General features: G+C 28.7%; 3 protein-coding genes across 3 annotated transcripts; all 3 read right to left on the bottom strand.

Annotated features, from left to right (window-relative positions):
- Nucleotides 1–4,186: 4,186 nt before the first annotated feature.
- On the bottom strand, nt 4,187–5,888 carry LOC124912803 (isoleucine N-monooxygenase 1-like). Its single transcript, XM_047453449.1, has 2 exons — nt 5,016–5,888; nt 4,187–4,843 (listed from the first exon to the last, which is right to left on the bottom strand). Exons 1-2 carry the CDS (start codon nt 5,799–5,801, stop codon nt 4,187–4,189), a joined length of 1,443 nt encoding a protein of 480 aa, XP_047309405.1. The 5' UTR covers nt 5,802–5,888.
- Nucleotides 5,889–8,486: 2,598 nt separating this feature from the next.
- On the bottom strand, nt 8,487–8,867 carry LOC124912802 (tyrosine N-monooxygenase-like). The gene has a single exon (XM_047453448.1). It carries the CDS (start codon nt 8,865–8,867, stop codon nt 8,487–8,489), a length of 381 nt encoding a protein of 126 aa, XP_047309404.1.
- A 6,546-nt stretch (nt 8,868–15,413) lies between these two features.
- Nucleotides 15,414–16,236, bottom strand: LOC124912801 (poly(A) ribonuclease pop2-like). Its single transcript, XM_047453446.1, has 2 exons — nt 16,092–16,236; nt 15,414–15,919 (listed from the first exon to the last, which is right to left on the bottom strand). Exons 1-2 carry the CDS (start codon nt 16,234–16,236, stop codon nt 15,414–15,416), a joined length of 651 nt encoding a protein of 216 aa, XP_047309402.1.
- Between the last annotated feature and the right edge of the window lie 5,250 nt (nt 16,237–21,486).

Below are 21,486 nucleotides of genomic sequence, written 5' to 3'. Positions count from 1 at the left end.
TTAAAGATGATTCTCCACCAAGTTCATAATGGACTTATCTTCCACCGCATATTGGTAATACAATTGTTGTTCCAACCTTGGATCCATATATATTTGAGAAGTTTAAGCAGTTTAAGCAGCTCCTTGTCTCACAGCCGCATGCCATGTCCGCCTCCTTTCATAAAGGTTTGTCATCGTCTGGTCTCACATATTCCCCGTCTTTCTTTAAACCTTGTATAGTGGTTAAAAATTGTCAAATTTTCAGCATTGCCTTTTTGTAAAAGTGTTTCTTTTTCCACTGCTCCATTTGATCTCGTGCATTCTGATGTGTGGGGACCTTCTCATGTTTCTTCTAAATGAGGTTCTTGATATTATGTTTTGTTTGTTAATGACTTTACTCGTTATACTTGGGTTTATCTTATGAAACGTATGTCTAAATTTCTTACTATAGTCACCAATTTTCAATCTCTTGTGAGAACCCAACATTCTTCTGTCATTAAATGTTTTAAGTGTGATTTGAGAGGTGAATACACTTCTAATTATTTCTCTCAGTTACTTGACTCTGATGGTACCATTCACCAAACCTCATGTACTGACACTCCTCAACAAAATGTTAGGATTTGTATCTCCCAAATCCGACCAGCTTGAAACAATCTGTAAAAATGCAAGAAAGAATAACACAAGAAGACACAGATTTATAGTGGTTCACTCAAATTGAGCTACATCCACTTCAGCCACCACCAGATTTCACTATGAAGAAAAAGAAGGAATACAAAGTTTTATGCCTCACACTTTATCTATCTAGAATTTTTTCTTAACAATTTAACCCTTAATAATCACATATTTATAGGGTAAACATTCAGGTAATAAACCTAAATAACTTTGGTCAGGCCCAAGCCCCAAACCAAAAAGAAACCCAATAAACTCTAATTAACAATGTAGAGTTTATTATAAGTGTAGACTTTATAACTCAACACAAAATAGTGTGGCTGAAACATCGTCATCTTGTTGAAACAACTCGTTCTTTCATGCTATCAGCCTAGGTTCCTAGTGTGTTTTGGGGGGAAGTAGTTTTTATCGCTGCTCAAGTGATCAATATATATAGAATCCCAATATCTCATAATTCAAGCTTGTCCTCTTTTGAAAAACTATATGGTCATTCACCTGATTATTCCTCGTTGCGTATTTTCGGTTGTATTTGTTTTGTCCTTTGACCACATGTTGAGCGTAATAAGTTGTCTCATCGGTCTGTCTTATGTGTCTTTCTGTGTTATGGTGTTGGTCAAAAGGGATATCGTTGTTTTGATCTAGTTAGTCAAAAATTGTATATTTCGCGTCATGTTGTATTTTTAGAGCACATTTCATTAATTATTCTTTGTTCGTGCTAGTTCACATCATATGACCCAAACAGATCTAGTTTATATTGATCCCTTTGACATTGAGCCCGATAAAGATATATCTGATACTTTAGTCCACGATACTTTGGTTCACAATACATCCATCTCCTATGTCCCTACTCCTACGACCACCCAAATTCCGGATGAGATTGCGGATCCTCTTCCTAGCCTATCTAATACTTTGGTTCACGATACATTCACCTCCCAAGTTCATACTCCTATGATCACCCAATTGCCGGATGAGATTGCAGATTCTCCTCTTATTCGTAAGTCTCATAACTTCCCGATTTTAAGTACTCCTCTTATTCTACTTCATTTGCTTTGTTTGTCACTTTTGTTCATCGTTTTTCTGAGCCTTCATCCTATAAGGAGGTTGTTCATGATCCCCTTTGACAGACTGCTATGGTTGAGGAACTTACTACTTTAAATCAGACTCATACATGAGATTTTGTTTCATTACCGTATGGAAAATATGTCATTAGCTCTCGTTGGGTTTACAAGATTAAAATAAAAAATTAGATGGTTCTATTGAGAAATACAAGGCTCGACTTGTTGCTAAAGACTATTCTCAAAAATATGGCATGGATTATGAGGAAATATTTGCTCCTATTGCGAAAATGACAATTGTCTGCACTTTGATTGTTGTTGCTTCGATTTTCCAATGGAAAATTGATCAAATGGATGTGAAGAATGCTTTCTTGAATGGTGACCTTCATGAAGAGGTTAATATGATGCCTCTCCCGAGTGTTCCTCGTCAACTTGGTGAAGTTTGCAAACTTCGTAAAGCTCTTTATGGTCTCAAACAAGCACCACGTTCCTGGTTTAAAAAACTCTCTATGGTGATCACTTCGCTTGGCTTTTTTCCTAGTCACAATGATTCAACTTTATTTGTCAAACGTACAATAGCTTTATTTTTTACTCTTTTTCCCTTTTGAAGTCCTTCTACACAAAATTGCATATAACAATAGTATATACTCAAAATTCATAATTTTTTGAACCGTTAATTTGAACCTACTAGGTCTCCCAAATTTCGTTTGTTTTATGAAAAATGATGTTTGGGGTGCAAAAGAAAACCTTGAAATGGTTGTTCTATACACTTTGCCAATAGCAATATTATACTCAAAATTCATAATTTTCCAAACTGGTCATTTTGAAGGTATTGGGTCAACCAAATTCTGAGTATTTTAAAAAAATCGTGTTTGTACCGCTTTTAAATGGTCATTTCAAGTCATTTCTGAAAAGTGTTTCTGATTTTTGTTCTCCTGGTCCAATAATAAGTATGATCATCATATTAGACCGAATAAATTTATTTTAATTTTGGAGTGTAAAAATGATGTGCTACCTAAGCCTAATAAATTTATCATCAATAGTGTGCATTAAATGTTATAACTTGTCAAATTTTAGTCTTAAAATTGTAAGTTTCTCGATCAAGATATTTTTCAGTGTTTAACTAGTAGGATAATATTCACATGTTCTGTTATGTCCTTTATTTTGAAAAGTTTAATTCTTTTAGTTGATGTCCATTGTTCAGTTCTCTTCATGTCTAAATATTATTAACAAAATACAACAGTCTTACCCTCCTCCTCTTTGAGGAAGTGGAGGAACACAATAAAGAATGAAGGGCGGGATAAAAATTATTAAAATAAAATGTAATAATATTTCAATTTTCATTAAAATAAAATGCAATAATATTTCAATTTCTATTAATGTAAACAAATAACAAGAAAATCTTGTATTGCTATTTCCCTTCACGAAACCAATCAGGCATAGGGGTTAACTAAATGCACATCTTTAAAGCATTGCATTGAAATGTCCAAAGTAACTCAATACATTTAGATTTGAGATTTTATTATATTTAATGAGTTAATTAAGACTATTAAAGCCATTGATAATAACAATGGGTTCAGGTTAGGTTCTAACATTAAATAAAAAGATTTAAAGACCGTGAATTCAAGTCATTAATTAATAGTAGTTGGGGTTCTCATTTATAGCGAATTGGATTTTGATGTGAGAGTAGCTAGATGGGTACGCAAATTTAATTCCAGTTGCTAAAAATTTGAAAAAACACAGTTCAAATCTATTCTTTTATTTCGAACTCCGATTGCGCGACAAATTTGACAGTGTATAATCGTTTCATTTAGCTTTTCAATTTGAAATAGATCGTGACACATTTATTGAATAACTTGAAATCTTGTATTGCTCAAGGCTTTCATTGACATAATATTGGTAAAATTTCATTAAGTTTTTAGCTGTATCAGTTGTCTATGATTAACTATTAATCATAAAATGAAAACACGTACCCTAACTTTAACATTTGTAGACCATGCCTAATAGGCCAATTAACATTTGTCAAACTAGTCGGCAACTATAAATTTGCTTCCACTCATATACACCCAAAAGTTGTGATATTTACAACTCATTTCTCAACCATATATAAAAACCAAGGTAACATCCTCAAAAAAATGTTTTCAAGTTATTAAAACACATGTTGTCAATTTCTCAACCACTCAAAAAATATATTTTCACTTATTAAAACAATGTAAAATTATATTCGAACTTGAAGAGTTTAACAAGGCAGGTTAAAACTACAGTAGTAATAAGAGTTTGAAATTTATTTCAAACACATCTTGTGAATTAATCCTTAAACGATGATTTTGTTCAGAAACATATATATAAGCCACATAATTTATGTGATATTATTGTTCTCATTGGAAGCATAATATGTATAACTTCAATATAACATGGTGACACACACATAGCTTTGGAAACAAAGCTTCTTAATTAGAACAAGAAAACATGAATTAATATACTTAGTTGTCCATAGCTTTGCATTTATTAAGTGATGCATACAACCCCTCATCCAAGCGCGGCCTTGCAAAGGCTATTAGAGGCTTGGAAAGAGCCATCTCATCAGTAGCCTCCACAAGCTCAATGCAAGAAGTATTTCGAGATGGGCTCCAAGTGAAACCTTGAAGAAGTCGAGCCAATAGCATAATTGACATGGTGGATCCAAGGTTAACAGCGGGACAACCACGACGACCTATACTAAATGAAAATATGTGGAGATCTGGATCATTCAATATCACATGTGAGCCATCATCTTTAAGGTGACGTTCAGGGTTGAATCGAAGCGGTTCATTCCATATCTTAGAGTTACGTCCCAGACCTACGCGGCTCAAGAGAACATGGCTACCCTTAGGTATGAAATAACCAGCCACCATGGTGTCACAGATGGATACATGTGGGACATTGAATGCTGTCATTGGATGGAGACGGAAAGATTCTTTAACGCAAGCTTTAATGTAATTGAGATTGTTCAGGTCAGATTCATGGACAAACCGGTTCTTTCCGACAACCTGGTCTAGTTCTTGAACGGCTTTTACCAATGTCTCTGGTTGATTTATCATCTCACCAAGAGCCCATTCAATAGCATTTGATGGGTTGTCAACAATTGCTACCATTATTTCCTGCACATACATATTAAGAAGTTATTTTGTAATGTATTTGTATAAGTTTAAAAACTTATGTAAATAAATTTGACTTTTATTTTTTTAACCTAATTTCTTTGATCTTTTAGGTTATACTATGAATATATAATTAGTGTACAACCATAAGAAAAGAGATTTAAGTTTTTATTACCAAAATTTGAGCTTTAATCTCTTTGGATGTCAAAAGAGTGTTTCCTTGGTCATCCCTTAAAGTGATTAGAACATCGAGAAGATCATCTTTCTCTTTTTTTGTTCCTTCTTTCCATTGTTTAATTCTCATATCTATTTCCGGATCTTGATATTTCCTTACACTCTCAACAGCTTTTCTTGTTCTTTTTTCATTTCCGTCTAGATCTATTCGACGTCGAAGAAACGGAAAATAGTCAGATATGCAGAAATTGTACACACACTTGAGTATAGTAAAAATCCCATCCAGATGTTCCTCTTCCTCAACTCCAGGTCCCCCATTTACAGTCCCCTTTCCGAAAAACCTCTTACTAAACATCATATTACGAATCATATTTCCGCAAAAGTGTTGTGCTGCAACCCCAACGTTCACTACACCGCCCTCATTGCTATGGATAACATTGTAGACATAGTTAACGAGGTGATCAGCCTCCTCTTCTCTTTTGTCGTGCATCCAATGAAGAGTTTCCGAAGAGAGGATGTTAGAGACCAATACACGCCGCATCTTTCTCCATTGGTCACCAACTGTCGTAAAGATCGTCCCGGAAAATCCACAGCTCGCTAGCTCAGCTGATAAGAACGTAGGACGTGCCATAAAAATTGCATCTTGTTTCTTCAGGAACTCGCATGCAATCTCTGGAGAGGTAACAGTTATCACATGGACGCTCCCTAGCCGAATGCAAAATATCTCGTAGCCCATTTTCGACATGGTATCATGAACCCATTGAAAAAATGGTCTGTTTCTAATCATTATGAAAAGACTGCCGATAATTGGCCATGGTTTAGGGCCGGGTGGTAAGCAAGCTTTAGGAGGTATCGATGGAGTACTTAATGTTTTCTTGAAAAAGAGAATGGTTAATGTAAATGCTAGAAATACAATAGTAACATGAAGGACTATGATGGTCATTTCTTAGAATATGCAAATTGCTATGTGGAGAAGAGATGTATATATATATGAAGGATGGAAGAAGCATTATTTATGGAGACAATTGGAGCTAGTTTGATGTTTGGTTATTTTGAAATTTTGAAGAAAAATTTTTTATTCAATAAAATATGTTATTTGAAATTTTAATGTAATTTTGTATTTAAAATTAAAATTTTATAAAAATAAAGTAGAGTTAGTTTAAGTTGATTAATTAAATAGTCTAAAAAAATTAATAGGAGAATTTCTATTTAATAAAAAAAAATCCAACATCAAATAAGTTATTAGCCGATGAGGAAAGGTTTACAATAATTGGGTTGGCTTAATTAGTTTTATTTTTAATTCAACCATAATTAAACATCCAATCTGATTATTCAATATCAGCAGAGCAATTATTAACAAATATATATATATATATATATATATATATATATATATATATATATATATATATATATATATATATATATATATATATATATATATATATATATATATATATATATATATATATATATATATATATATATATATATATAAAGCATAATTAAACATTCACTCTCATTATTTTTAATTCAACAATAATTAAACATTAAAAAAAAGCAGCTTTCAAAATCAACACTCATTAATTAATTTAAAATAATCCAAGATTTATTTTAAAAACATGTAAGAGTTTATTTTTTCCTCTTATGCTGGGTTATTTAAGATATTTATAAAGTTTTTTGAAAAAAGTATTATTGTTCGATTAAAAATTTGTTATTTTAGTTTGTATTTTTTTAATGTTGTTTTTTATGTAAAATATTCAAAAGTAAAATATTTTTTATTGTTTTAACTGATAAATCATCGACCTCTTATTTGACTAATGAGTCTGCGAGCTTCGGTATTGTGTGTAGGAATAACCAGGCATTTTTATGTGCAGCAAAAGGAGACTGCTTCTCAGCATCAACAGCGGAAGAGGCCGAAGCGAGTCGAAAGGAAAAAGAGTTATCTTTGAACGCTACTACACATCCTTACGAATACGTCAGTCTAAGGTGCATCGGATTCAGGCGCAGGAACAGGCACACTGGAGCTTGGAATCTTGCTTCTTTATAAGGTCTTTTTTGTTCGAAAATGAGAACCATGTATTAGAACATTGCCCGAGATCCGGTCGCACGACTGACTTGGATTATCAATGCCTTAAGCACATTACGGATTTGAGTTTAAATTGTTAAATATAAATAAAATGAGTTTTTAGTTTCATCATTTCGATCTTTTATATATATATATATATATATATATATATAATATAATATAATATAATATAATGCCTAATCCCCTATAGAGTAAGGCTCAAAGGGTGTGTACTATCCAAATATGTTTGACTTTTCATTATCTTTCTTCATTACTTTTAACTCATTCTATAAAATAATTAATTTTGTGAAAGTGTTATAAAATAAAACACAAAATCTGGAATAACATATTAGATTTGAACCCGAATAAAATATGGAATGAGATGGTTGATAGTCAAAATGAGGATAAGTAAATCAGTTGTTTGACCGAAGTGGAAGTAAAGTCTCGAAATGAGAGATCGATTGAGGAAAAACATCGATATTTGTGGTTAAAATATCATCATTTGTTACTTCTTAATTCCATCCCCAATTTGACCGGTTAGCAAAATCCTAAAATGATCTAAAAGAAGAAAAAGCACAATTGATCACAAGTAAACTTTTTGTTTTCAACACTAATTTAAGCCTATTAATCATATAAAACAAAACTTAGTTTCAATACTTTATATATACATGAATGGATGGCCAAATAGAAAGATAAAGATGAATCAAGTTCAATGAATCTTTTAAATCTTCAAAGTAAATCCAAATGGTGGACCATCATCATCATTAATTAGCTATAGAATTTGGATAAGCTCAAAGCTGTCTCAGATTAAACTCCCAAAACTTGTTTTGGATCATCTTTTAACCAGATCGAACTTGTTGGTTTGCTAGATTTTATATAAGTTAATTAGGTTTAATGTAGAATAAATTCATTAAAATTGTCCAAACATTTATTTAAACCATAGTTAATTAATTATATTATATATATATATATATATATATATCAGTTATTAAAAAATAATTAAAAAAATATTAATTAAATATCAAAAGAATACAAAAGTTCGTTACAATAACCAATCGTATGACAATTAATTAAGATAAAAGTCATACTTAATATATAGAATTAATATAATTAATCGTTTTATATTTAAAATTGATTTAAATCTCCATTTGATAATATTATCAGTGTATCCATTTTTATTTGAAATCTCCTTTGAATTTAGTTTGATACAATTGTGTTATAAAAAAAAAAATCAACGTAAAACAACTATTTGACTCTTTTATCATTTTATTTTTGGACACATTCACTTCAATTTTATTATAACATTTCCAATCATCATATCATGATGATTTTTGGACACACTTGAGTATATTAAAAACTCCATCCAAATGTTAATCCTCTTCCTCAGCTCCAGGTCCCCCATTTTCAGTGCCTTTCCCAAAAAATCTCTAAGTGTTGTGTTACAACCCTAACGTTGACTACACCGTCCGCATTGCTCTGGCTAACATTGTAGACATAGTTAACGAGATGATCAGCCTCCTCTGCTCTTTTGTCGTGCATCCAATGGAAAGTTTCCGAAGAGAGGATGTTAGAGACCATTACACGTTTCATCTTTCTCCACTGGTCACCAACTGTCGTAAAGATCGTCCCGGAAAATCCACCGCTCGCTAGCTCAGCTGATAGGAACGTAGGACGTGCCATAAAATTTTCATCTTGTTTCTTCAGGAACTCGCATGCAATCTCTGGAGAGGTAACAGCTATCACATGCACGCTCCCTAGGCGAATGCAAAATATCTCGTAGCCCATTTTTGACATTGTATCATGCACCCATCGATACAATGGTTTATTTCTTATCATTATTGAAATATTGCCAATAATTGGCCATGGTTTAGGGCCTGGCGGTAAACAAGATTTAGGAGTACTTAATGTTTTCTTGAAAAAGAGAATGGTTAATAATGTAAATGCTAGAAATAAAATAGTAACATGAAGGACTATGATGGTCATTTCTTAGGGTTATTTTTTATTTTTGAAGAAAAAAATTTAATTCTATAAAATATGTTATTTGGAATTTTCATATGTATTTTTGTATTTAAAATTTAATTTTATAAAAATAAAGTATAGTTAGTTTAAGTTGATTAATTAAATAGTTAAAAAAAATTAATAGGAGAATTTCTATTTAAGAAAAAAAAAACAAATCCCAACATCAAACAAATTATTGGCCGGTGAGGAAAGGTTTACAATGATTTGTTTGGCTTAGTTTTATTTTTAATTCAACCATAATTAAACAATTTACTCTAGTTAGTTACTTCACTTCATTTATTAACAAATATAATTTTTTTTTTTTATAATAATACCCTTTCAATATTTTTATTTTTACTATAAAAAAAAAAAGCAGCTCTTAATTTAAAATAATCCAAGATTTATTTCAAAAACATGTAAGAGTTTATATTTTCCTCTTGTGCTGGATTATTTAAGATACTTTTAAAGTTTTTTGAAAAAGTATTATTGTTTGATTAAAAATTTGTTATTTTAGTTTGTTTTTTTTTAATGTTGTTTTTTATTTAAAATTTACAAAAGTAAAATAAATTTTGTTGTTATTTTAACTGATAAATTAAATAATTAAATTATTAAATATAAATAAAATTGAATAAAATGAGTTTGTAGTAATAGGACAAATATCTATTTCATCATTTCAATATTAAAACATTAATAATCTATATATATCTAATAATGCTTAATCCACGTATAGAGTAAGAGCTCAAAGGGCGTGTGCTATCAAAATATGTTGGTTTTTCATTACCTCTCTTCATTACTTTTAATTCATTCTATAAAATGATCAATTTTGTGAAAATGTTACAGAATGAAACACAAAATCTGGAACAACAGATTTGAACCCGAATAGAATATGGAATGAGATGGTTGATAGTCGAAGTGAGGATAAGTAAGTCAGTTGTTTGACCGAAGTGAAAGTAAAGTCTCGAAATTAGAGGTCGATTGAGATTGATGGATAAAAATGTGGAATGAGAGGATTGATTAATCGAAATAAGTAAGATCATTCGATGAGTGATCGATTGAGGAAAGAAATTGATATTTGTGGTTAAAATATCATCGGTTACTGTTAGGATTTGTATCTCCCAAATCCGACCAGTTTGAAACAATCTATAAAAAAACACAAGAAAGAAGAACACAAGAACACACAGATTTATAGTGGTTCACTAAAATTGAGCTACATCCACTTCAGTCACCACCAAATTTCACTATGAAGAAGAAGAAGGAATACAGAGTTTTTGTCTCACACTTTATCTCTCTAGAATTTTGTCTATCCAATGTAAACCCTTAATAATTACATATTTATAGGGTAAACATTCAGGTAATAAACCTAAATAACTTTGGTCAGGCCCAAGCCCAAAACCAAAAAAGATAAACCCAATAAACCTAAATGACCCTGTTTACCACAATTCCAGCACTCAAATGTCCGCCCAGACTTGGACTGACTCCTCCTGCTCCTTGACATAGATCTGCTCTTACCTCGGTTGAAATTTATATCATTACCTCTACCCCTGTTTTCCACATTCAGAGCAGAACCTTTGAATGTTTCACCAGAATTAATTTTACGAACCTCTTCAGCAAGAATACGATCTCTAACTTCAACAAATTTCAGTTTAGCATTTCCAACTGAATTACTAATTGCTGCCCTCATAGGTTCCCAGATATTTGGTAGAGATGCTAACAAAATCAGGGCACTAACTTCATCCCCAAAATCAATCTCAACAGATAGAAATTGATTCACAATTGTATTGAATTCATTCAAATGAGTAGTGACAAGAGTACCATCAATCATTCTTAAGTAAAATAGTCTTTTCATTAAGTGTACCTTGTTGTTAGCAGATAGTTTTTCATACATATCAGAAAGAGCTTTTATCAGACCCATGGTGGTCTTCTTCTTTGCTACATTGTGAGCAACCGTCTTGGCTAGCGTCAATCGGACAACTCCCAAAACCTGTCTATCAAGGAGTTTCCATTCAACTTCATCCATCTTCTCTGGTTTCTCACTCAAAGGAACATGAAGCTTCTTTCCATAGAGATAATCTTCAATCTGCATTCTTCAGAAGACATAATCTGTCCCATCAAATCTTCTAATTCCATGTCCTATACTGTTCTCACTTGCCATTATTTCCAATGCTCAGATCTAGATCAGCTGCTCTGATGCCAGTTGTTAGGATTTGTATCTCCTAAATCCGACTAGCTTGAAACAATCTGTAAAAAAACACAAGAAAAAGAACACAAGACACAAAGATTTATAGTGGTTCACTCAAATTGAGCTACATCCACTTCAGCCACCACCAGATTTCACTATGAAGAAGAAGAAGGAATACAAAATTTTTGCCTCACACTTTATCTCTCTAGAATTATGTCTATCCAATGTAAACCCTTAAAAATTACATATTTATAAGGTAAACATTCAGGTAATAAACCTAAATAACTTTGGTCAGGCCCAAACCCAAAACCAAAAAAGATAAACCCAATAAACTTTAATTAACAATGTAGAGTTTATTATAAGTGTAGGCTCCATAACTCAACCGTTATTTCTTAATTCCATCCCCAATTTGACCGTTAAAATCCTAAAATGATCTAAAAGAAGAAAAAGCACAGCTGATCACAAGTAAACTTGTTTATTTTTTTCAACACCAATTTAAGCCTATTAATCATATAAAACAAAACTTAGTTTCAATATTAATTAAAACATGAGTGGATGGCCGAATAGAAAGATAAAGATAAATCAAGTTCAATGAATCTTTTAAATCTTCAAAGTAAATCCAAATGGTGGACCATCATCATATATCATTAATTAGCTAGAATTTGGATCAGCTCAAGCTCAGAGCCCAAAACTTGATTTTGGATAATCTCTTAGCCAGATCGAACTTGTTTGATAAAATATTGTTTGCTAGATTTTATTAAAGTTAGATTTAATGTAGAATAAATTCATTAAAATTGTCCAAACATTTATTTAAACTATAGTTAATTAATTATATTATTATATATAATATCGGTTATTAAAAAATAATTAAAAATTATTAATTAAATACAAAATGAATACAAAAGTTCATTACAATAACCAATCGTATAACAATTAATTAAGATTAGTGTAATGCACTACTTAATATTAATATAAAAGTCATTACATTAATATATAGAATTAATATAATTACTCGTTTGTATAATATAATTAATCGTTTTATATTTCAAATTGATTTAAATCTCCATTTGATAATATTATCAGTGTATCCATTTTTATTTGAAATCTCCTTTGAATTTAATTTGATACAAGTTATAAAAAAATCTCAACGTAAAACAAATATTTCACTCTATTATGATTTTATTGGGATCGGGATCGTCAAAGGAGACCGGGTCTCGTTAGGGTGAACGTTTACACACACGCCGGTTGATACTAACTCTGTTATAGGTTAATATCGGTCTCTATACTTCGCAAGTTATCACAAACTCTTGAACCGTGTTCAAACGCGGAAGTGTCTGTTTCAACTTGAAGCAACGAAATCACAATTTAGTCAGCGATAATAGGACACAGGATTTATGGATGTTCGGAGATAAAACCCCTACGTCACTCCTTCTTCTCAAACGTTGAGAAGAATATTCACTCAGAATATTCAGATCGTTTACAATGCTTACGTCGAACATCCGAGACTTATTTACTACTCGTTTTCGACTTGTCACTAAGCTCACTCTGTTGAACAGAAACAGATTATGTCAACTTACAATGCTCACCACTCACACAGAATATATGAAATTGTAATACACTTGAATTTCTAACACACAATGGTTTAAAAGCTTAAGCAATTTGAAAATAGTGAGCACACTTGTGGAGTTTGTCAACAGGATTGATTGAAAAGACTTTCGGGCACAATGTCATTTTATATATGGCATTGTTCTCTTTGGGTTTTTTAAAAAACTCATCTCAAATCAATTTTCCAATCAATCACTTCTCAACAATCACATCACTCATTTCATTAATCAAAATATTAAAATACCCTTTATTTTAAATTATTATTTTTTATTTTATTCATATATATCAATACCTTTTAAGTTTTTTTACCAAAAATAATCAACACCTCCTCAAAATCATCACTAATCATTATCTTTTTCCCTCTCTATGTTTTTTCAAAAACCCCAATCCGAACAAGAACAGTTTCCCAAACTAACCTTGTTTGGCGTTCACTTTCCCAAACTAACCTAGTTTGTTCATTTATTCCCAAACTAACCTAGTTTACTATTCAAACTCATTTATTTTTTTATTTTTTATTTTTTATATTTTTACATTTCAAATTTATTATAGATATATATATATATATATTTAAATTATTATTTATATAAACTAAATTATTTATATTTTGATATATATTTTAAATTATTATTTTTATAAATTTAATTATTTATATTTTGATATATAATTTTAATTATTTTTTTATAAACTTAATTATTTATATTTTAATATAAATATTTAATGGTTCGTTAACTTAAGACATATTTTTTTACAATCCTTAAGTTAGGAATACAACACATTAAAAATTGATAAAAAATTTATTGTGAAATTATATCACAATGAAAAGTCAAAATTATTTAAATAAAAGACAACCCAACAAATATAAATAATAATTTGAATGAAAAATTGTCAAAATTATTTTAACAAAAGACAACCCAACAAATATAAATAATAATTTGAATGAAAAGTTGTCAAAATTATTTTAATAAAAGACAACCAAATAAATATAAATAATAATTTAAACAAAAGTTGTCAAAATTATTTTAATAAAAGACAACCCAATAAATATAAATAATAATTTCAATAGTAAAATAAATAAATTTATGGGGATGAAAATCATATTGCCATATATATATATATATATATATATATATATATATATATATATATATATATATATATATATATATATATATATATAAATATATATATAATAAATTTGAAATGTAAATATATATATATATATATATTAAAATATAAATAATTAAATTTATAAAAAAATAATTTAAATTATATATCAAAATATAAATAATCAAATTTATAAAAATAATAATTTAAAATATATATCAAAATATAAATAATTTAGTTTATATAAATAATAATTTAAATATATATATATATATAATAACTTTGAAATGTAAAAAAATAATAAAAAAATAAAATTAAAAAACTGAGTTTGAATAGTAAACTAGGTTAGTTTGGGAATAAATGAACAAACTAGGTTAGTTTGGGAAAGTGAACGCCAAACAAGGTTAGTTTGGGAAACTGTTCATCCGAACAAGGCCTATATTTATATTTATATTTATATATATATATATATATATATATATATATTTTAAGTTTCTCTTCTTTTCCTTTTGATTGGTTTTTCGAACTTTTCCACTATCATATATGTTTGTTCCATATTTGTTTTGCAATTTCACATTAGAATCTCTTGTTTGAATATCTTTGTTCACCTTAGCTAAATACTTCCTATAACTATTAACAGGGTGAAGGATGGTGAATGAAACTACCTTTTAAGGTTTATTCCAGAATAAAAGGCTTATTCTAGAATGGGTGAGTATAGTTAATGAAATCAATCAAATCACGTTCAATGATAGGATTGATTTTAATAAGTTTCTCGATTATTACAAACTTCATAATCAATAGGCCCCATGCATGCTCGAAATCGTGTTTGTTTATTTTTAATTTAGTATATGAGAGTTTTAATTTATTTTATTTTAAATATTTTTCAAATTATACTATTAAAATATGTTTTTTTTTAAAGATCCTAAATTATAACCAGTGATGGAATAAATCCTTCTTATTCCTACTACAATAATTATAGTGGTATCTAAACATTTAATTACTTCTTGTAAGTACAGTCCAGTCAAACTAATTTTGTTTGAATTGAATTTATTTAATAAAAACTTTTAAAAATATTATATATATATATATAATATAATTGTCAGCTTTAATTCATCCTAACTATTTGAAAAAATATCAAGTGTTTAGAACTCGTTTTCTTGTGGAATTGTTTTTTTAAGATATATTGGGTTTTTTTTTTATCAAATTCTAAAATTGACATAGACCCTATATAACAACAACCAAAACTAAGACCAATTAAACAAAGCTTCACAAACATAAAAGAAACCAAACTAAATTCAACTTCCTATTCTCAACAACAACTAAAACCAAAATCAATCAAACTAAGCTTCACAAACTAATTAAACTCCACATGTTCTCAACAACAAACTCATATTCTTTGACTAAACTATTGAGAATAAAGAAAAGAAGAAAAAGTCTCTCTCTACTTAAGTATCTGTTAACCCGTATAAGGTGTTGTAGTGGGAATTTTTAATTTCATCTCTATTTTCCTCCAACAATTTGAGGAAGACAATGTATGTAAGATACGAATCAGACCCTCCCTGATGAGAAATTCCCCCCTTTCTTTTGAGTCTCAAACTATTTGACACAATATCCAACCCTTTTGTATTGCCTTGCATGAATACATTTGAAAGCAATTTGACATCAATTGAATACGGAAAATAACGTGCTACCAGGATCATAAACTCTTGATAGGTTTGAGGAAGATCCTGTTGCGTAAATAGTTTTATGAGATACCCCATATCTGACGATCCCTGAAAACTAACTAAACAATTTCTTTTATTATTAAACACACCAGATGCTAACAATTTTTCACCAATAGAACCACATAAAGGAATCCCACGAGTCTTAAACAGCTCCAAATCAAGTCCACTTTTTATGAGTAACTCAATGGAATCAGGATCAAACTCGTCGTCCGTTGTTAAATCAAAATCTGAGAAGTTGAACTGCCAGACTTTTTTTTTTCTGATTTTCATCTTTAGGGAGATTTCCATCTTGATCACCCAAAGTAAAACCTAGTTGAATTAGCTTTGTGCGATTGACATTTTCCCGTATAACACTGTAAGGTACTAATATGTCACTGTTTGGGGATTTTATTATGGTACCTGGGAATTCCGTATCAAATGCAACAAAATTGAACTCCCGAACAATCTGGGTGATTTCTTCAATTTCATGATCCATGTTTTCTTTCCACACGTTGATAACCATAACGTCGTCTTCTTTCTCTTTTTCTTTTGAGGAGGATGCCATGTTCTTGATTAATTCTGTTCCATTAAAATACAAGTGATGATGCAGAGTAATATACGTTACTACGTGTACTTAGATAATTAATTAACCCACAATTGAAGAAGTATACTAACCTTAGCACTTGCAGTCAAGATCAACTATGAAGTTCTTGAAATACGGTAGAATCATATCCTATAAATTACTTAAACTATATATATAAATATATATAAACCGTTTAATAATACTCAACCGTTTTCGTTGAGTTATTATTTTTTTTTTCAATTTTTGTTGTTCTTGAATTAGGGAATGACAATTAAAGTAACTATTCAATTAAAATAAAATTCCAATTAAAAAATATTTGTTTATTGAGTTAACATTATTCATGTATAAATTATATGGCCGTCTTTTATTATTATTTTCAAATAACTCTTCAAAAATAAATTATATATAATGTTAGGCACATAGTTTTACCTTTGTATTTCTTTTAGTGTAGAATGTGTTAAAAAACAATATAAAATCAATAAATGAACATTTAATTCAACCCAAACAAATATATGTTATTGCTATCCAATCTACATTTGGAATTTAGTTTTACAAAAAAAAAAAAAAACATATAATTATAAGAAGATATATAAATTTAATTATTCTTTAATTTATTAATGTCATACTTTGTCATTTTTAATATATAATAACATCTCTAAAAACAAGACTCCAATTCTTTTATGAATAATTCTAACAACATATTACCAACTTCTTTAATCATTATAACCATCTATAATAAACTGTTTTTAAAATTTACTATTAATGACACTGAGAATATCTTATAATTTATTTAAGAAGAGTCTATTTAAAAATTGAAAAATATGTCTAAGACAATGGGTGAAAAATAAAGTAAAACTATTGATATTATTTACTAGGAACATCACAATCATTCTTTTAAATCCTCAAATAAAAAGTGAAAATAATTTATTTTTATTTAGTATTAAAGATGTGATTCAATTATTAATTAAATTATTTTTTAGATGAAGAGTGAACAAATAAAAATAATGATTGATAAAATTAATTTTAGATTAACTTAAAATATATATATATATATATATATATATATATATATATATATATATATATATATATATATATATATATATATATATATATATATATATATATATATATATATATTTCTTTAACAAAAAAATATATATATATGTGATTGATTTTTTTTTTTTTTAACAAATAATTTCAATTATCTGTACCTTCGACAGTTGAGTCACAACCCTTAAACGTCAAATTTATAATAATAATAATAATATTAATAAATGTTATTGCAAAAACTAATAATAATATTATTATAACTCAACTAGTATGAAAATATTGTAGCCTATTTTAAAATTTAACTAGTCATATTCTAGAACTAATTTTTTTTTGCAATTAATACTTTGTTGGTGGATATTTTTTTCAAGTAAAGTTTTTATAATCTTATCATTTAGCAATTATATTTAACCAAGAAATAAAATTGATTGAACGTTCTATATTTTTTATAACAAACTAACCATAGTAGTTACGCCCTTAATTTTAACTATTTTATATTATGATCTGTTTTTCATTTTTTTTGCAAAGAAGAAATTGGGCTTAGAGATGATGTATTATATACGTGGGAGAAGTATTTAGATTAAAATGTCAGTTTGATAGGGAGGGGTGTAAGCAAAACCTAATAAACCTCAAAATTGTACGGAATCGATAAAAAAAGTTGTCGATTTAAATAATAAAACCATATAAACTACTGTGCTCTCAAGTTAAAATGCTTTTATATAGTTATTAATATACTATTCGGTGAGCCGATCTCAGCCGTTGGATCGGTATATATGTATACCAACGATTGAGATTAGTTAAAGATTTAATATCGAATCAACGGCCCATATTATTTCATTTACAATAACGCGGATTGACGACGTGTCACACAATCGTTGGATATTTTCTTGGCGCGGGCAATTGGACGAGGACGGCTGACTGCTAAGATTGTTCCGCGTGCATTATAAATATATATTATTTTAAAAAAAATTATCTATGTAATAACTTCTTTTGAATGTGATATTTGGACAGTCGCGGGTATTTATTCATAAACCTACAATGTATTTATTTAAATGGGCAAAATGTGAAGTTGTTCTCAATATTCATTTAATTAAATGTTAACAATCACTCTTAGAAATTAAATTAGAAACTAAAAATGAACAAAAAAAAAATCGATTAAAATCTTTTGAAGCTAAAAAAATGAGGATTATAAGAAGGTGAGGGTACTATTCATGAAGAAGGGCTATTTTACTATTACTGGCACGAGAATAATATCGTGCTTATTAAAAGAAAATACCTTGAGTTGTTCTAAGCTCATCAGTTGAGATCGTAAGCTCAAAATACCTTTGTTATTAATTTGGACGATATAGAAGTAGTAGAACCGGTACATCTTTCAGGGTCGACGAAGGACAAGGCTCATAGATCATTTGGTCAAACGCTGATGATATGAGCACACTAATCGACCATAGCTAGGGATGGCTTCGGTACGTTCCGGCCGAGTAGTGAAGTATCTATCTCAAAACTCTATTTTCACTATTTATATAATTATTCTTCATTTGATGGGTTGTCAATTGCTTCTACCATCATTTCCTGCACACATTTATAAAAATTAGTTTGTAAATGCATATCGTTCTGTAACAAGGTAGATTAAATTATTTTTCGATACCCGTCCATTAAGTGTGAAATATAACTTATTAAATATAAATAAATTTTAAAATTAGTAATATCAAAATTTTAAAACACAAATAAAAACATTATATACATATATGACAAATGTGGTTAGAAGAGTTGAATAAATAATTAAAAAGAATTAAAAATAAAGAAGAAAGTTAAAAGAGTTATGGTTGGATACAAAGAGATAATAGAGAAAATTAATATTTTGATTTAAAAAAAAAAATGAAAAGTTAAGATAGATCAATATTTTTTTTATTACTAAAAAAGTTATATTTGAGTGAAGTTTGGGTAAAATAAAATAAATAATGGTCACCCCATGACCAACTTCAGCCTTACTGCAAACACAATAACATACATATTTTTACCCTCCAATCGAACGGAAAAATGTGAATTCCTTCATTCTCTCCTTACAATATATATTTATACGTTGAATGGGTCGGCTCGACTCGCAAATTCACATTTTAATTAAATTTAAAAACTTAACCTTTGTTGATTTGAATATTTAATTTTTTATATTATTTATTTCAAACATTTCATTTGATACTTTAACTTTTATTTTAAATAATTTTTTATATTATTTATTTATATTTTTAATTTTATTTATTTCCTATATATTTTTAATAATATTTTTTTCATCATAAATATATCATAAAGTTTATAATAATGAATAATATTTAATGATGTTTAATTTATTTATTTTAACGATGTTTGTTTTAATGTAATATTTTGTGTTCGTGTAGTGTAATTATTTGTGTATGTATAAATTACTGATTTATAATTATTTTTATTATAATTCTCTTTAATGTGTGTGAGTTTGAAAAAAATATTGGATTTAATTTGTAAAATTAATAAATATACAGATAGTTATTGAAAAAATTAAAAAGTTGGTGTAAAATAAAATATTCTTAAAATATTTTTTTTAATTTGAAAATACGTTTTTGAGTTTTTGATGAATTACTGTTTGATATGATATTTACTACATTTTGTGTTTAAGAATAAGTTTAAGAGGGATAGATGGTCTAAACTCTAAAGCTTCAATATTTTTTAACATTAATATAATTAGATTTCGGATTTTAGTTTCACACACTATGTTTCCGAACCCAATCATGCAAGTAACCTTCTCCATTCCATACCCAAACTCAATTTAAAATCACCGAACTCGATTATCGAACACTCACAAATATCGAGTTTACATATACCTGTCATCCCTAACCAAAAACGACTCTTTTCTATGCGGTAAAAGAGATTTCTTCTTCTAAATTTGATTACAATTTCACCAATAGTGAAATTTTTATCTTTTATAAACAATGTTAGAAAATCAACTAATGTTGACTAAGAGCTAATTTAATTCACTCTAGTTTAAAAGGATCTTGTTATCTACTCCTAGAATAAATCAAGACAAAGAAAAAATAAAAATAAACAGATCACTCTAATTTATGAATAATTGTTTTCCTACCTAGACTACCGTTTAATTATCCTCACTGTCTCAACAGCTTGTCTTGTTCTCTTTTCATTCCCATGCGAAAGAAATGGAATATAGTCAGAAATGCAGAAATTATACAAACAAGAGAGTATATTAAAAATGCCATGCATATGTTCCTCTTCCTCGACTCCAGGTCCCCCATAAAATTTTCATCTTGTTTCTTCAGGAACTCGCATGCAATCTCTGGAGAGGTAACAATTATCACATGCACGCCCCCTAGACGAATGCAGAATATCTCGTAGCCCATTTTTGACATGGTGTCATGCACCCATCGAAAAAACGGTTTATTTCTTATCAATATTGAAATATTGCCAATAATTGGCCATGGTTTAGGGCCGGGTTGTAAGAAAGCTTTAGGATGTATTAATGGAGTACTTAATGCTTTCTTGAAAAAGAGAATGCATGGTTAATAACGTAAATGCTAGCTAGAAATACAATAGTAGCATGAAGGACTATGATGGTCATTTCTTAGAATATGCAAATTGCTATGTGGAGAAGAGATGTATATATATATGAAGGATGGAAGAAGCATTATTTATGGAGACAATTGGAGCTCGTTTGATGTTTGGTTATTTTGAAATTTTGAAGAAAAAAAAATTATTCAATAAAATATGCTATTTGGAATTTTAATGTGATTTTGTATTTAAAATTTAAATTTTATAAAAATAAAGTAGAGTTAGTTTAAGTTGATTAATTAAATAGTTTTAAAAAATTAATAGGAGAATTTCTATTTAATAAAAAAAAAATCCCAACATCAAACAAGTTATTGGCCGATGAGGAAAGGTTTACAATAATTGGGTTGACTTAATTATTTTTATTTTTAATTCAACCATAATTAAACATCCAATCTGATTATTCAATATCAGCAGAGCAATTATTAACAAATATATATATATATATATAAAAAACATAATTAAACATTCACTCTCATTATTTTTAATTCAACCATAATTAAACATTAAAAAAAGCACCTTTCAAAATCAACACTCATTAATTAATTTAAAATAATCCAAGATTTATTTTAAAAACATGTAAGAGTTTATTTT

The sequence above is a fragment of the Impatiens glandulifera genome, chromosome 8, assembly GCF_907164915.1.
Source record: "Impatiens glandulifera chromosome 8, dImpGla2.1, whole genome shotgun sequence".
In the NCBI taxonomy this organism is placed as follows: domain Eukaryota; kingdom Viridiplantae; phylum Streptophyta; class Magnoliopsida; order Ericales; family Balsaminaceae; genus Impatiens; species Impatiens glandulifera.
The sequence above is the reverse complement of the archived record's forward strand: the minus strand, read 5'-3'. Positions and strand labels throughout refer to the sequence as shown.

Excerpts from the sequence above, each read along its gene's own strand:
- LOC124912803 (XM_047453449.1), bottom strand. The coding sequence starts at position 5,801 with ATGATTAGAAACAGACCATTTTTTCAATGGGTTCATGATACCATGTCG. Across the intron at positions 4,844-5,015 it reads AGATTAAAGCTCAAATTTTG|GAAATAATGGTAGCAATTGT; the intron begins GTAATAAAAACT and ends ATGTATGTGCAG.
- LOC124912802 (XM_047453448.1), bottom strand. The coding sequence starts at position 8,867 with ATGGGCTACGAGATATTTTGCATTCGCCTAGGGAGCGTGCATGTGATA.
- LOC124912801 (XM_047453446.1), bottom strand. The coding sequence starts at position 16,236 with ATGGCATCCTCCTCAAAAGAAAAAGAGAAAGAAGACGACGTTATGGTT. Across the intron at positions 15,920-16,091 it reads ATTTGATACGGAATTCCCAG|ATTTTGATTTAACAACGGAC; the intron begins GTACCATAATAA and ends TCAACTTCTCAG.